The sequence below is a fragment of the Pelmatolapia mariae genome, linkage group LG1, assembly GCF_036321145.2.
Source record: "Pelmatolapia mariae isolate MD_Pm_ZW linkage group LG1, Pm_UMD_F_2, whole genome shotgun sequence".
Classification (NCBI taxonomy): domain Eukaryota; kingdom Metazoa; phylum Chordata; class Actinopteri; order Cichliformes; family Cichlidae; genus Pelmatolapia; species Pelmatolapia mariae.
In genome coordinates, this window is record NC_086227.1 from 6,979,562 (window position 1) to 6,993,517 (window position 13,956).

Genomic DNA, 13,956 nt, shown 5'->3' on the forward strand with positions numbered 1-13,956 from the left:
GAGCAGCATGAGCTTTCAGTACACCCAGTTTGAGAATCTATTTGTGGTGGTGTAAGCCCTGAAATCTGACAGCTGATAGACGTCTGAGAAACAGCAACACAGTTATAAAGTAACAGCAAGTCACTTTGCAATAGCAGAAAGAAGCCAGGGATATTTCTAGAGCTGTGGTCATTAAGGCATTGTGACAAATAGTAACTATGGGGAGATGGCGTGCCAGGATGCTGTGTAGCTATGGGTAGCATTTGCAGTCCTACAATTCTTTTTTACTCAGTGTTTCTGCTTATACTGTAGTAACATCGTTGTCCTAAGTGCAATGTTCAGGATTTAAAGGAAACGCTGATGTAGTCACAGAGAAAGAGGCTACCATTGGTCCTGTCAAACAAAAACAGCCCCAGGCGGGTCAGTAATACAATGGACAATTAAAACTGTTTCTGTTTAAATTGGTGATGAAGTATCTCTAACTCTGATAGACTGCTATTTCCTTTACATTAATTTGGATGGTTTAACAGGGCAAAAGCCTCTTCGGTGGTGGAGGTGTGATGATTTAAGCTTGTGTTTTTATGCATAGGCACCTTGCAGTTATTAAGTCGATCATGAACCCTTTTGTACACTGTAATATTCTAGAGTCAAATGTGAGGCCATCTGTATGACAGATAAAGCTTGTCCCAAACTGACAAGTTCTCATCTCTTCTTGGGGCTCCTAGTGTCAAGTTGTAAGCATTGCCTCTACAAAGACATAAAAAGATCCCTAAAAGTTTAGTTGCGTTAAGGAATTAGTGATATCTCTCGGTGGGTCCATCTCCATGAGTAGTTTCTGCTGTATAGTTATTTCAATGACTTAGTCGCAGAAAAAGCCAGGCTACTTTTAACATGTATAGAGTTGTACATGTAGAGTCTTCAGTGGAACACATCAGCCCCAATTTGTTTTATCTCTCTGCCCCTTACCAAGGCACAATTATCCTTTCCACTTCAGTTTGATCAGTCTAGTTGATTAATATGGTCTTTTTTCAAAAGCCTTTGATGTGAATGGATCAGCTCTTCATTAATTAATAACTCATAGTCTCACTAGTTATTTTTTTTAATTTGGGAACCCACCAAGGGTCTGTATCCTTATTACACTCATTTCTTTGTGTCAAGCATTTAGTGGAAATGAGAGTTTAAAATCAAAAGAAGGCCTTTTGTCTCTGTTCCCGTGGGCACAGCAGAGTTATCACAAAGTGCTTTCATGTCTTTTTACAGCAAAGTGATGTGGAGATGTAAGAAGAGCTTCTGCTGCTGGCTTTCGTCTGATAGTCAAGGATGTTGTGGGCGAGTCTATGAAGAGCTTCTGCTGCTTTGTTCATATTAAACTGCTGCGTTTTGGAGAAAAAAAACATTACTTTGCTCAGCGCTTTAGGGCAATGTTGGTGGTATTTTTGAACCGTTCTTTCTGAAGCTAAAGGGACAGTTCCAAAAATGCACTCTATGTATTTTCCATCTCACTCAGTTGCACTAAAATCCTACCTTCGATTTAGCCATGGAGCACGAGTCTAGGTTTTACATAGTAGGCGAGTCAGTAGGCACATTTCTTGTCTGCACTGCTTTCCTTTATTTTTGCAGAGGTTGGTTTTGCAAAAATGTTTTTGCGAGATATTAAAAAACCCCGTGTTGAACAAAAGTGTAACACCATCTAAATTGACTAAGGCAACAAAACTTCAAAAAATGAAATGCTATAGTTTATCTAAACCTTATGTATATTGTTCTGAAAAGTGGCTGACTGAAGTTGAAATAGGGTTGATATTATGTAAGCTAGTGTTAGCTCAACGTTTCTGCAAATCGTACTTGGCCAACCTCTTTTTGTGGCTACTAGAGCACAGATTTATTCATTTAAAATCATCTTTCAAGATAGCAACATTAAATAATTTTATATGCAGATAGAAGAATTCTACCTTGTGATAAAAGTCCTAAATTGTACAAAGTAACTTTACAAAAAGCGAAAATGTAGCTTTTAGGCCACCTTACTTACTAGTAGCAAAATTTACCTGAGTTTCCAATCAGTTTGTTAATAGTTCAGTTCCATCTTTTCTTAGATGTCATGCTAACATTAAACTACATTGGGTGAAGATAATAAAAGATAATAAAAATATAGCTCCTTAAGTGTATATATTGACCAACTTAATTGACCTATACCAATTATTAGCACCCGCCTATATATTAACCAATATTATCTATTTGTTGATTTATTGGGACCAACATTTATAATGGCCAATAACTAATAGTAAAGAAGCAATGGGAGAAACACCCTTCAACCATATTATGAGTGTTGATGTTGCATAGTTTTCTGTCAGAGGGCGCTATTCTGTATTGGAAACACGTTTACAAGTCCATGAACACAAGCATAGTTGAGCATAGTGTAAATCAGTAGTCAACAACTTTTGATAGTAAAACAAACTTTATTTTAAAAATGCAATATTAATCAAAACGGTCTTAAACTCTTAAATAACTGCACATAAACAAATTTTAGGGAAATCTGTTTTTATGTGTTTGAATGAAAAAAGCGTTGCCCAGTATATCAGATTTTTAAATCACCAAATCTTGGTGATTTAAAATCAGTCTTAACAATCGTCATATAATGAAAATTAGCAACATTTAACTGGAAACTCTGCCTATACTCACATGGCTTTAGGAAAATGGACTGCTTGCCAACAAGCTCAACAGTTTTAAAGGGTTTCAGTGTAACTAACCATGCCTTTGCTGAGCCTTGTTGTTAGTTTATTAACCAATGCATGCTGCAGTAGGTTCAGCATATACATATAACTAATAAAACGAAAAACCTTCCGATACCTCTCAACACACTTACTATCTTATTATAATCTAGTTTGTTCAACCAGTGCACAAAGAAGTACAAGCAGGTGCTGGAGCTTTTTCCTTTTATCTCTGGCTATGGTGCTGCTTGAAAGTTGGAGTTTGTAAGAGTTGGTTTTTGGTTCTGATGCGTGTTTAGGTTAGGGTGTCGCCAAACTTGGAAATCTAATTGTTGCAGCATGTTGACAAAACATGACAGTAAAAATACCATGTTTAAATCTACTGAAGCGCCTTGAGGCGACTGTTGTTGTGATTTGGCGCTATATAAATAAAATTGAATTGAATTGAAGATTCACATTTCTCCCTCTTTTTGTCTTTCTGCAGGAAATTGATATTGCTCCTGACTGCAACCATGTGAGTATTTGTTTTAAAACACACAAATTCACGCAGAACTTTTTAATCAAACAGTACAAGTGTGAGAGAAAGAAAGATATAACAGAGGCGTGCCTTCATACTCGACTAATGCTGTCAGGCCAAATCAAAATTTTAACCAAGTCTGTTTGGCTTAAAGTTAACTCACCAAGAAATCAAATGTCATAATTAGCCTTTTGGATATGCAGAGTGGTACATACCTGTCCTGCTTGGACTGCTGGAATTATTTCACTGCATCTGACAGATTTTTAAGTCAAAGTTACTGTTATTTGCCCCTGCTGTTAAAGAATTTAAACCAAACATATTGAAATATGTCATTTCAAAGGTTGTAAGAACATTCTAACACACACAGAGATCAACTTTTCACTGTTAGTTTCGCAACTTACTGTTGAGCTGTGATGTACCAACTGCTGAAAAGTTTACACTTAAATTTTTGGCAATCTGAGTTTACGAACCTTTGTCACCTGAGGACTCTTTTCCATCCATGTCTCGTGATCACTGCGTTATGCCTTTAATTTATTCATAACAAATATTTGTAACATTTATGTCATCCCCAACTACTGCAGATATAATTGGTTTTAGTTTTGTCCTATTTGTTGCTTATCTCTATACTTTTCTGTATGCTCTTTCCTCTCACTCCTAATCAGTCATGGTAGAGGTCTGCCCCTGCCTGAACCTGATTCTGGAGATCTCTTCCTGATAAATGGAAGTTTTCCTCACCACTGTAGCCAATTGTTTTCCTTATAGGGGATCGTTGTAGTTCTCTCTCTAATATTTTAGAGGTTTTACCTTACAATATAAAGTGCAATGAGATGACTGCTTGCATGAAATGTATTTATATAATATTAAAATGCATATAAAGGAGTGAACATGGTAAACATTCTGCATGCAAGTATGTTAGTATGTTTATTGACTCAGGGCCACAACCACTACTGTAAACTGGATTATATTATCTTAGAAATATGTCTTAGTGCCATAAATAGTAAACAAGTAGAAATGTAGAATCTAATACAATATCTGTCTAAAAAGCAGTCTGTGCATACTAATTCAATTCAGTATATTTTTTGGAGCAGTGTCACAGACCTGCATATTTTAATGCACTGTACAATTGGAGAGATTATTGGAAACATTTAGAGAATTTAAAATAAAGCAGTCTAATTATCAGCGACCGCTGACCATGAATAAGATCCTCTCTTCTCTGTTTAACAAGGTCCTTTCACATTTTCTTTCCCACTCTAAATACTAGCTTTGAAGAGCCCTCAGCTTCCACACAGCCAGCTGATGACTGTCACTGACATCAACTCCTAATAAATTAGGAGTTTCTCCTCTTTTTGCGTTAAGAGCTTCCGAAAGCTCGTCTCTGTGCCTTCTGGATGATAAACCTTCAATATTCAGAGTTCAGGGCTGCTAACAGCAGACAGTTTTATGAAACACCACAAGGCTTATGGAGCACTTGGACTGTCTTTATTACAGCATGGAAAGCACTGGCTGCAGTTAACATGTCACACGCTCACTTGTTCTATCTTATTTTCTCGGTGGACCGACTTTCAGTAGCTGTTGTTTGTGGATGCTGCAGCTGGAACCACTCTGATAAGAAAGTGATACACAGAGTATCAGAAAACAATAAAAAGAGCACATTGGAAGGTCTTATTTCTGTCATTAAAATCCTTAAAAAAATCATCAGTCTTCAGGATGGGGACTGTCTGATCGTGGGAGGCGTAGTTCTCTCTGAATAAACTATTCTTTTGTAAAATTGTTCAGGATAGATTACTTAGATTTGGACTATTTCAACATCACATTCACAAAGAAACTGTGTGAGTTTAGAAGCTGCTTTCTCAAGAGAAACTTTTAACAGTTGTGCCTCCTCCAAAAATAAAGAAGAGAAATTATCTAATTAAATGCAATGCTTTATACGACCACCACAAACTCTTTGCTACTAGTTGTAGTTAATGAGTTGGCTTTTTTTAGTCATGTTCACTATGTTTCATTTCTAATTAGCATATAAATTGGATTGTAATTGAAATCCTAACTTTTTTTTTTCCTCAATCAGCTTCTGTGGAACTACAAACTCAATCTAACCACAGATCCAAAGTTTGAATCTGTGGCCATGGAGATTTGTAAGAGCACCATCACTGAGGTCAGTCTGCCTTTGACTCTACAGGGAAGTTCTAGGTCTGTCCTTTGCTCTCCTCTGACCTGTCAAATGTTCCGCACCTTCAGATAAAGGAGTGTAATGAGGTGGAGCGAGGGAGGGGCTACCTGGTGTCCTGCCTGGTGGATCACCGTGTTAACATCAGTGAGTACCAGTGTAACCAGTACATCACCAAGATGACCAGCATCATCTTCAGCGACTACAGGTTGATCTGTGGCTTCATGGACAAATGCAAAGAAGATATCAACAGCCTGCGCTGCGGCAGCATCAACATAGGACACAAGGTCAGGACTGTGCAAATATATGCAGAAGTTAATAAATCATAAAATGGAGTCCATAAATCGGGAAAAGTTCATTTACAGGCTTTTCGGGTTAAAACAAAAAAATAATAAGGTGGAGTAACCAGAGGAAACCCACCTCTCCAAGTGGCAAGTGCAGGCTATTTAGTGCTTATTATAATACACAAAATCTCCATTTGTGTATAATGTCCTCCTACACAGTCCAAAATTGGCACACAAGTACATCTTAGGCCTACAAAGGTTCTTATCAATATTACATATTATATTGTAATCATGTTGCCTAGTAACCCCCAGGAAATGGGCTAAACTAACCCTAAGATTTTTAGCATTTATGCACTTGCAACACTTGTTACTGTTATTTTCAAACATATAAATAGTGTCGAGTCTTGTACTGTACCCATGTTACATTGTGTCCTGTTAAGTTCCATTTGGTAAAATATAGTTGGAAGTTTTTGCAAATCCCATTAATTTCTTTCTCGTTGTATGGAAGAGAAAGTCAACCCACTCTTTGGTCTGCAAGAATTTTGTAAGCCAGCTGGAATCAAACCAGCAACCGTTTGTTTGCCAATGGAATGTGTAAACCACTACATTATGACACCATGCCTGTAGATCATCAGCATATTCAGAGTGTCATCTCTGAATCCCTGATGTCTCTTTACAGGACATCCACTCCCAGGGTGAAGTGATTGCTTGTCTGGAGAAGGCGTTAGTGAGGGAGGTGGAGCAACAGGATCGTGCTCATCCAATCAAAGAGGAGTGTCAGAAAGCGATCCTGCGGGTGGCGGAACTGTCCTCGGATGACTTTCACCTCGACAGACACCTTTACTTCTCCTGCCGAGATGACCGCGAGAGGTTCTGCCAGAACGTAAGGAGGCTCTACCGCTGCTTGCATGATGTTCATGCTTCCGGTGATCAGACACAAACAGTTAATGCATTCAGAAAATATGGAAATTATACATGAACTGGTTTCTCTTGGTTTCCAACTGTAGAAACACAAGCTGTGTGGGGCTGGCAAATCCCTTTAACATCTCAGAGCGGAAACCCTTTTCTACTTTTCTCCACAGATTCAGGCAGGAGAAGGGAAAGTCTACAAGTGTCTGTTCAATCACAAGTTTGAAGAGGCCATGTCGGAAAAGGTACAACCATCTCATTTATTCATTTTGTTCCTTGGCGTGGCTGACAGTGCTGCACGATCGTGATTGATGAAACTCTGTAGGGCTTTTGAGTAAACTTTAGTGAACTTGTTTGGTCTCTAATAACCTTTCTCCCCTCTTTCACCTTCAAAGTGCCGTGATGCTCTCACCACTCGTCAGAAGCTCATCTCTCAGGACTACAGAGTTAGTTACTCATTGGCTAAAGCCTGCAAGCTGGACCTGAGGAAGCAGCGCTGCAGCCTGGACACCAGCCTGCCGCGTGCCCGTGAAGCCCGACTGTCATACCTGCTCCTGTGTCTCGAAGCTGCTGTGCACCGTGGTGAGTGGTGGTGTTGTTGTTGGTGGTGGGGGTGTTTAGAGAAAAACTGGTCATTAACTCAGGGTTGCAAAAATCTTCTTAATATCAATCTCCTGTATCTAACACTAGATTGACAAAGCTAGAAGATGGTGAACAAAGGAGGAGACCAAAATATAACTTAAAGTAAAGATTGGACTTAACCCTTATGTGGTGGACTTAAACTCTCTATATAGAATTTATTTGGAATATATTGTTAAATGAGACCTTGAAATCCCAGAGTAGCCAAAAAGTAAATGAATACAGCTTTAAGTAAAGAGTATTTCTTTTTTTATAAATATAATTGCAAACATAATGAATAGGGTGTGAAGTTATCTGCATTTCATGTGCATTCATTGTTAATCGTGTTAGTAATATGTGGTTCTTGTGCTACGCAGGGCATCCGGTCAGCGGAGAATGCCAGGGGGAGATGCTGGACTACCGGCGGATGCTGATGGAGGATTTCTCTCTCAGTCCGGAGATCGTGCTTCACTGCCGGACGGAGATCGAGGCCCAGTGCTCCGGCCTGCACCGCAAAGGCCGCACGCTGCACTGTCTGATGAGAATCGGTCGCGGTGACCGGAGCAATGCCATCGACAGCGTCTGCCAGAATGCTGTAAGACCATTGCATGAAATAATCAGTCCTTCATTCAATCAGTCATCATGAAATAAAACTGCAAATTTAGTTATCAAAAATGTTGTTGTCAGTGAAGAACATTCTGATTTTGTATTGGCTAAATACTTCACAAACAGCAGACACTGTGACCGGCCCTCTGAGTTGTCATGTCATGTCGGGCAGAATTTTGTTTGATCAGATTTGCAGTTACTGGGGGTTTGATAGGTTGTCAATAAAATGATGACAAATAAATAAAATCCAGCTTCTTGCCATTAAATTTATTTCCTGAATATTCAAATATTCTTTTTCCTCACTGCAGCTTCAGACTCTGATCCAGTCTGCTGATCCAGGAGGCGACTATCGGATCGACCGGGCACTCAACGAGGCCTGCGAGTCCGTTATCCAGACTGCCTGCAAACACATCCGCAATGGAGACCCAATGTGAGTTGGTTACACACGTGCACACACGCAACTGCTTTCAGGTTAAGCTTAATTGGAATTTTAAATGATAATCAGATGATACTTTTTAAATTTAGTTTTTATTAAGACTTACATAAGTACATAAGCATTCATATTTTCACTGCTGCTGTTATCGTGACCGAGTACAACAGTGACACGCTGCTTTTTTATCATAAGAATTTTAAAAAAAGGAACCAAAACAGACACAAGTGCTAAAATTAATAGTCTTAATTACCATGACCACGATTTAATCGCGTATGTGCTTAAAGTTAAGGGGAGCCGCACTGTGTTGAAAATTGCGTAATTACCATTCAGCATATTGTAATTCAAGTAGAGGGAGAGGGAGCTTAGACTCAACTGCACCTTCTCTGGCTTCTGCTTTTGTAGCATGAAAAGATTGAAAATATCCATGTCGCAGGTAAGATACAGTGCGGCGATAGCTCAAACGTAGGACTTTGACCTGGCAGATTGGGGTTTGATAAAAACAAAAAAACAGCATATGTTTATCCCATAGGCATCACATGTAAATGTTAAGGTTTAAAACAGGGGGCTTAAAACAGCAAGAGAGACCTGCAGGAGAAGGACGTCTGCTTTCAAAATCTGCCTTTTTTCATTCTTCGGATTCCCTGGTAAACACCGATTCATGCGCTGGTATGTCTGTGTGTGTCGGTGTGCAGGATCCTGTCATGCCTGATGGAGCATCTGTACACAGAGAAGATGGTGGAGGACTGTGAACACCGCCTGTTAGAGCTTCAGTATTTCATATCCAGAGACTGGAAGTGAGTGTGCCCGCTGATGCTGATGGGAATGCGACAAATCGACATTGTTCAGCTGTAGAACTTTCTCTGGTGTTTAAGCTTGTTTTCCTGGTTTATATTAAGTCCAGCTAGATAGTTAGCCTCTTTTTTTCATCAGCACGCAAAAGACGTCGTGGGCTGGTAGAAATTATCATGAGGGTGACTCACACACTCGCTCTACTTGTGACGCAGGAGCCAATGCTGTTAGTACGTCCCCTGCCACTACATTTCATTCCCCACATCCTGTATAAGGATATTAGGACTTTGTGAAGGTAATTAATTTAGTCATGAGATTTAGTTCCAGGTGGTCTGAAGAAAACAGAAGAGGTTTGTTCATTTTAATCTCAGCATTGTGTGTTGTATCCTGTCTTATCTTGGACATTTAGCATGAATACCAAGAGGAATTTTCAGAAGTTCAAGAGTTTTCACATCACAAAATGCAACAGGGTTGATGACACAGTTTGTGTAGCACTGTTATAGCAGAAGGGATAAAACTTTGTCCATTTATATACACCTTATGGACAAAAGTATTGGGCCACACCTCTTAACCTTTGAATTCATGTGATTTTAGTCCCATTGCCACAGGTCCATAAAGTCAAGGACCTAGCCATATAGTCTGCCTTTACATACATTTGTGGCAGAGTGCGTCATTCTACAGCTCACTGAATTCAAGCATGGTTCTCTAATAGGATGACGTGCACTATGGCAGCAAGTCAACTTGTGGCATTTGTTTCCTATCAATTCAGTTCCAGTTCAATTCAATTCAGTTTAATTTATATAGCACCAAATTACAGCCGTATTCACCTCAAGTTGCTTTATATTGTAAGGTAAAGAGTGCTAAGGTGCACAGTGGGTAAAAACCGCCAACGCTCTGCTAAGGAAAAAACTGTAGCATTGCAAACCTCCTCTAGCATTAACATCAGCGCAAAAACTGAGTGCTGGGAGCTTTGTAGTGTGGGATTCCATGCCCGAGCAGCTCCTGTAGGTGTAATGCGCAGGTGGCCCAGTAACTTTTTCCATGTAGTGTATCAGAAAATTTGGCAGGCTGATGATTTTGGGAGTAGTGATGGGTAACATGATTAAAAAAAAAAAACAAAAAAAACAAAAAACACAAACAGTTGAAACTGTACAATAGAATGACTTGAATCAGCAGGAAACAGGACTGGAAGGAGGTCTGTTTTGTGGGTGTGTTTTAGTATTCATTAAGTCTTTGTCTTCCAGACTGGACCCCATCCTTTATAAGAAATGTCAGGCTGACGCCGCCCGCCTCTGCCACACACACGGCTGGAACGAGACCAACGAGGTGATGCCACCGGGTGCAGTCTTTTCCTGCCTCTATCGTCATGCCTACCGCACAGAGGAGCAGGGAAGACGGGTATGTTGACAGCAGAAGCAAACACTTTAGACCACACTAAGCTGTTTAGGTATAATATTTTGGTTGGTTTAGGGTTATATTTGGTCACAGCAGCAGGCATAACTCTCTTTTAAATGTAACAGGTGAAATTGGAAAAGCAGGTAAGAACTCTGATTTTACCTAAATCAGCTCGTGCTGATCCTGGTGAGGAGTTAACTCATTGATGATTGTAATGGTGCTGGTTGGAGCAAGGCTGAATCAAACTGTTAACCCCGTGGTGGCGCTAGAACAACTCGGGGCATGATCAGAGTCAGTCTAATGTCAAACTTTACTTCTATGGAACTTCAAATGTTTAAAAGTGTGAATGATGCTGTGTCTGCATTAAGTTATGAAAAGTATCTGGAACTTTTGGTCTTAAGCATCTTGCCGACACTACAGGAACCTAAAATTAAAAGACACCTAAACTAATGCAAAAGTGCTCTTAATTTTGGTATATAGATGGTAAAAGCAAGTCCTTCAGAGGACAAGAGCACATTTTAAAATCCATCATGAAACTATGAAAGCTAATCTAGGAGCAGGATTCAGTTTAGTTGTTCACTCTCGTGACACAAATTGCTACTGTAGTGCTGGCTTGTACCCTTCCAAGTCACAGGTTCTGTAGTTCAAATGATGAACCCTGACTGCTCTGCTTGGCTTTGAAATCTGTATAATCACTTTCTCGCTCTTTCCAAAAAATTAATGAGTTGGAAGTCCACTTAGCCCTGATTTTGGGTAATTATACTGATTATAAAGAAGACCCTTGACAGCTTGATTTGATATAATTCTATGGTCTCAGTAATCATGGTGTATGCATGTGTCACAAACCTTCAGTGTGAGCGCCAGTTCAGAAAGGTGGGACATTTTAGCTGTTTCACACATCCACACAAAAGAAGCCTTTACTATATGTGTAAATGCACAGCCATTTGGCAAGCCAAACACGCTTGGATTAAAACTTGAAACTGTTGAGCAGCTGCAGGAAAACAAGTGTATGTGATCCAGGAGGTGCCACTAAACAGATAAACACTAAAGATCAATATTTGTCATGAAAAATTAATCAGTTTAAAAAAAGAAAAAACAGCAGTTGAAAAGCAACTTGGCTTGAAAGAAAATGCTTCAAATCGTGCTTCATATTCAGTACATGTTGTGATGATCTGTTTAACTTCTCTCGCGTTTTAAAAGCAGTGTATCCAGATTGCCACGTGGCTCATGGTTGAAAGCACTGTCCTGAAAATGCTGTCATGCATGATGTGTTTTTTCTACAAATGGAGATAAGTTCTGCTTCGTGATGGAGTTTTACTGTAGGCAGCATGAAACGTTCCACAGAGATAAAAAGCCACTCAAGTAAACAACCTTAGTTGAGGTTTAAGTAATGCGTCGTGGTACATTCAGAGTCTGCGGTGAATGGGGATGGTGACCTCAATCAATGCAGGCTGTGTTATTGTAAATCAGTACATAAGTAACCAGGAGAATTCAGGTTTTTATAGATTTTTCAACTGCTCGGTTAAGAGCTACTCACAAGGAGCCACGCATGGTGGGCTGGTCAAACACACACAACGGGCCCTTTCCAACACCTAGGCCAGACCAGTGCAGAACCACACGGAGGAAATCCACCAGAAGCCTCTCCCACCCAGCGCGCTGCTCTCCTCCAGCTTATATCACCTCTGGAAGGTAATTGGTGATAAACGAGGGCAGACGAGCAGCAGCTGCTTCCTGAGGGAGACGGCAGGGGCAGAGAGAGACAAGGGGGAGGGGCAAGAAAGAAGGAGGAGGAGAGGGAGAGGACAACACCACACCCACACACTCCCACAGCCTCACGGGATGTAACATAGATTTTTTTTAGCTTTTTCATCAGATTTCCTGAAAATGACAGATTATTGAAAATAAGGATTTACAAGATGACAGAGGGGATTTCTTTTTGGCTTCCTAGCTGGTATAGCAAGTCTGGGCTTTAATCTCTTGGTCACCAGGTAGCGCTGCAACACAGTACTTTAGTGCAGGTCATATGGTTTTCCTTATTTTGTGTTGTATAGTTCCAAAGTTCCCAAAACAATTAGATCAGTACAAACAATCCCAAGCTCAGGGTTCAGACTGCTACTATAGAGTACTATGCAAAAGCCTCGAGCAGCTCTTATTTCTTCACACAGTTAATGGGAAACTGGTCCAGTAAAGTATTATAAACATAAATGGAAATTCATGGCCACCTTCTTCAGTCAGTCAGTCTAGTCTTTGTGGACAGTTCTCTCAGGTGCTTTGCTGTTTTTTTCCCCTTGTTTAAGGACATGACTTACTTATATTGTTTGTCTGTTGTAGATAGTTTTTTAGGTCTGCCACTAGTTTCCTCAGCTTTTTGAGGGACACGTTTCACACCATTCCGAGACAATTTCAAATTGGCCCCTTGCTAAGTTATCTGTTTTGTATAGACAGAACACTGCATCATCCCTGAGTTAGGTGTAAAAACAATCCTCTGAAAACAGACTGTACAAAAACTGGATGAAAAATGAGGGAAAAAGCAGCAAAAGTCAAACGAAGATCTTCTGAAAGGCTGGAGAACTGTTGCTCCGGACCATTTTTTAAAAAAAGTAGAAGAAACTCACTTTGGATGCAAAATACAAAGAAATGAGGGGTGGCTCAGGACTTTTGCCCAGTGCCGGCTCTGTATGATCTCAGAGCAACCAACTGCTGTTTAAATCTTCTGTTTGTGAGAGGCATCAGGTAGACGATGAACTGAGAGGCTACATCAACAACCAGTGTAAGATAACCATGTTTTTAACTATCAATCATGCATAATACCCCCTTTTAATCTAGTGAGCTACATATAGCTTACAATTTATACCTCTTTGAAACCCATTTAATCTACATTTAATTTAATTTAATTAACTAGCTATCCATTTCCTCCATCCAAAATAACATGATAATGATAAAAACTGGAAGTCCGGGTAAGGTCCCAACCAGAGAGAGACTAACTGAGCAGACTGAGAATGTAAGCAAACAAATAACAAACCAGCTACAACGACAAACATAAAACCCTGTAAAGGGTGTTCTCTGCCAGCAGGGTCTGTGCAGTTCTGTTGGGGAAAAAAGGCAAATGATTGTGACAATAATGTTCATTATATATCAGAACCTGGCACTTACTAAACTACTTAATACATATCCACACGTCATCATGGGTCCTCACAGAAGAAAACTGTGAATGGGTGTGTGTTTCAACCTTGTGACCAGTGATGTATGTGTTTGTTTGCAGTTATCTCGGGACTGTAAGGTGGAAGTTCAGAGGATTCTCCACCAGAGGGCGCTGGATGTGAAGCTGGACCCAGAGCTGCAGAAACGCTGCATGACCGACCTCGGCAAGTGGTGCAGCGAGAAGACAGATGCTGGACAGGTGAGCACACAGCGGCCGTTACTGCTGCTTATATCTGTTAGAGTTCTCTGACGCCATTCTGCCAACCTGTGGCCTTTGATGTGCACACAGTGTCATAAATCCTGCGGCTGGAAAATACTGGGACTAGTCTGGTTCACATGTAAACCGGCCTATAGAT

General features: G+C 40.2%; 1 protein-coding gene across 1 annotated transcript in view; it reads left to right on the plus strand.

Moving 5' to 3' along the window:
• LOC134625578 (Golgi apparatus protein 1-like) overlaps positions 1–13,956 on the plus strand; it is a 30,080-nt gene that overhangs the window by 5,633 nt on the left and 10,491 nt on the right. The window contains exons 2-12 of the mRNA XM_063470828.1: positions 3,169–3,198; positions 5,267–5,353; positions 5,437–5,652; positions 6,329–6,532; positions 6,732–6,803; positions 6,954–7,140; positions 7,554–7,771; positions 8,091–8,212; positions 8,908–9,009; positions 10,249–10,402; positions 13,662–13,799. Of these exons, the coding sequence (XP_063326898.1) occupies positions 3,169–3,198; positions 5,267–5,353; positions 5,437–5,652; positions 6,329–6,532; positions 6,732–6,803; positions 6,954–7,140; positions 7,554–7,771; positions 8,091–8,212; positions 8,908–9,009; positions 10,249–10,402; positions 13,662–13,799 (1,530 nt within the window). The remainder of the gene's footprint in view (positions 1–3,168; positions 3,199–5,266; positions 5,354–5,436; positions 5,653–6,328; positions 6,533–6,731; positions 6,804–6,953; positions 7,141–7,553; positions 7,772–8,090; positions 8,213–8,907; positions 9,010–10,248; positions 10,403–13,661; positions 13,800–13,956) is intronic.